At 43.4% G+C, this 2,289-nt stretch overlaps 1 protein-coding gene across 1 annotated transcript in view; it reads left to right on the top strand.

The window, feature by feature from the left end:
• The window catches only part of lrsam1 (leucine rich repeat and sterile alpha motif containing 1), a 64,328-nt gene extending 62,403 nt beyond the window's left edge, over positions 1–1,925 (top strand). Inside the window, exons 24-25 of the mRNA XM_080418673.1 lie at positions 208–437; positions 1,466–1,925. Coding sequence (XP_080274799.1) covers positions 208–437; positions 1,466–1,588 — 353 coding nt within the window. The 3' untranslated portion in view covers positions 1,589–1,925. The remainder of the gene's footprint in view (positions 1–207; positions 438–1,465) is intronic.
• Positions 1,926–2,289: the final 364 nt, after the last annotated feature.

The raw sequence follows: 2,289 nt of genomic DNA, 5'->3' as shown, positions 1-2,289 counted from the left end.
CAGGCTCATAAATCACTTATTAGTCATATCTGCACCTTTTGTTTACCAACCCTAAAAGACAAACAGAATGTACTTTTTCTATTCATAATGTTCAACCACAGAAACACAATTATTTCAGCGACAGTTAATGGGACAGCCCCGCTAGTCATGTGACTGGTCATGTGACTGGTCATGTGACTGATCATGTGACTGTGTTTGCTCCATCAGAGGTTGAAGAGGAGACAGAGGAAACACCAGAGGCAGCAGCAGCTTTGCCCCCTGCTGCTCCCCTCTTCCAAACCCCCAGCCCTCCGCTGACCCCCGGGACCCCCGGGACCCCTGGGACCCCCGTCACCCCTGGGACCCCCGTCACCCCGGGGACCCCCGTCACCCCGTCAGCCCCCAGCCCAGTGGAGGGTGTGGGGGGGTCTGAGTGTGTGGTGTGTATGGAGACAGTGGTAAGAACACATCTCGGACGTCCTATTGTGTGTGTGTGTGTGTGTGTGTGTGTGTGTATAGTGTGTGTATAGTGTGTGTGGTGTGTATGGAGACACATCTGGTGGTAAGAACACATCTCTGACGTCGTATATATATATTGATATTAGACAGATATGTAAAACAGTAAAGTACAGTTTCTGTATTCCGTAACGGTACAATCTAGTAGCCTACATGAATGACAGATTATGACACCAATCTCAACGTTAGTATATAAAATGATTGAACCCATACAGAGCAGAGTTACACTAAAGTAAAGCAGTCATGTATTCCCTGTGAGACTCCTGTGCCGCCACGTTAATGAGAGATAGCCTGGAGAGGCTTTTATGGAGTGACTGATGAATGAATGCATAAACATTAATGGATGAAGGCTGGTGTGTGTTGGAAGGGTTAAATGTCCGATCTCCTGGTGCACCAAATAAATCCACATTATCTCCCGACTCCCGAAAATGCTCTCGCATAAACACTCGTATATTTTGAAAATAGCAGATCTATAAGCGTTGTGAGCTTGTAGATCTGCTATTTTCAAATAGCCAATGCAGCCAGATCTGCAATCTTATCTGAATGACTGTTAAAGCTGTTTGTTTAAATTAGTTTATTTTCACAGGGATTATTTATTAGTGTAGATATACATTGTGGAGTGGATACATGTGTCTAGATGCCTGTCAGACGGTCAGACATGCTGCTCCTCATGTCTACAATGTAACAAACGGGTTCAGACAAAGTCAACAACTGCCTCAGACCAGACGTGAGATCTGAGCGGGCCGTTACGCTGAAGTCAAAGTCAGGATAGATTAATAAATGCCGAAAGTTGCGTTGATCTCACCGTACGGCCATTATTTGGTCTACAACACCATTGTATCCAGATGTGTGGTGACAGTGTATCCAGTTGTGTGGTAACAGTGTATCCAGATGTGTGGTGACAGTGTATCCAGTTGTGTGGTAACAGTGTGTCCAGATGTGTGGTGACAGTGTGTTTTCTGTGTTTCAGGCTCAGGTGATCTTCCTGCCATGTGGTCACGTCTGCTGCTGTCGGATTTGCAGCAATGCTCTGCAGAACTGTCCTCTGTGCAGAGGCAGCATAGAGCAACGTGTTAGACTCTATCAGAACTAATATACTCCATCAGAACTAATATACTCCATCAGAACTATTATACTCTATCAGAACTATTATACTCTATCAGAACTCTCCTCTGTATAGAGGCAGCATAGAGCAACGTATTAGACTATCAGAACTAATCAATTATATCCTATACGACTATCAGAACTAATCAATTATATCCTATACGACTATCAGAACTAACATATCCCAACATATACAACTCTATCAGAACTAATATACGATTCTACCAAAACTAGTACCAACATATCCCAGTGAATACGACTCTATCAGAACTAATATACGACTCTTATCAGAACTAATATATCCCAGTGAATACGACTCTATCAAAACTAATATACCCTGCAGAACTGTCCTCTGCGTAGAGGCAGCGTATACGACTATGAGAACTAACATCCTATTTGACTCTACCAGAACTAGAACCCACATAACCCAGTGAATACCATTCTACCAGAACTAGAGTGTGTTCAGTACCATCATATCCCAGTGAATATATCTCTACCAACACTAGAGTTTGTTCAGTAGAGAGAGCTGATCACCTGACTGACACATTTGATGATGTCATCCAATAAAACAACCAATCCCTCCACTGCCCTACAATCTACGTTTAGATTTCCCAGACTTCTCCAAGGAAGGTAAATTAAAGAAAGGACACGACGTCATTTTCTCTATCCAGCAATTCCATCTGGGCAGAT

The sequence above is a fragment of the Gymnoscopelus braueri genome (assembly GCF_963280865.1).
Source record: "Gymnoscopelus braueri genome assembly, chromosome: 22".
In the NCBI taxonomy this organism is placed as follows: domain Eukaryota; kingdom Metazoa; phylum Chordata; class Actinopteri; order Myctophiformes; family Myctophidae; genus Gymnoscopelus; species Gymnoscopelus braueri.
Note: the sequence above shows the minus strand (reverse complement) of the source record. Positions and strands in the feature narration are given on the sequence as shown.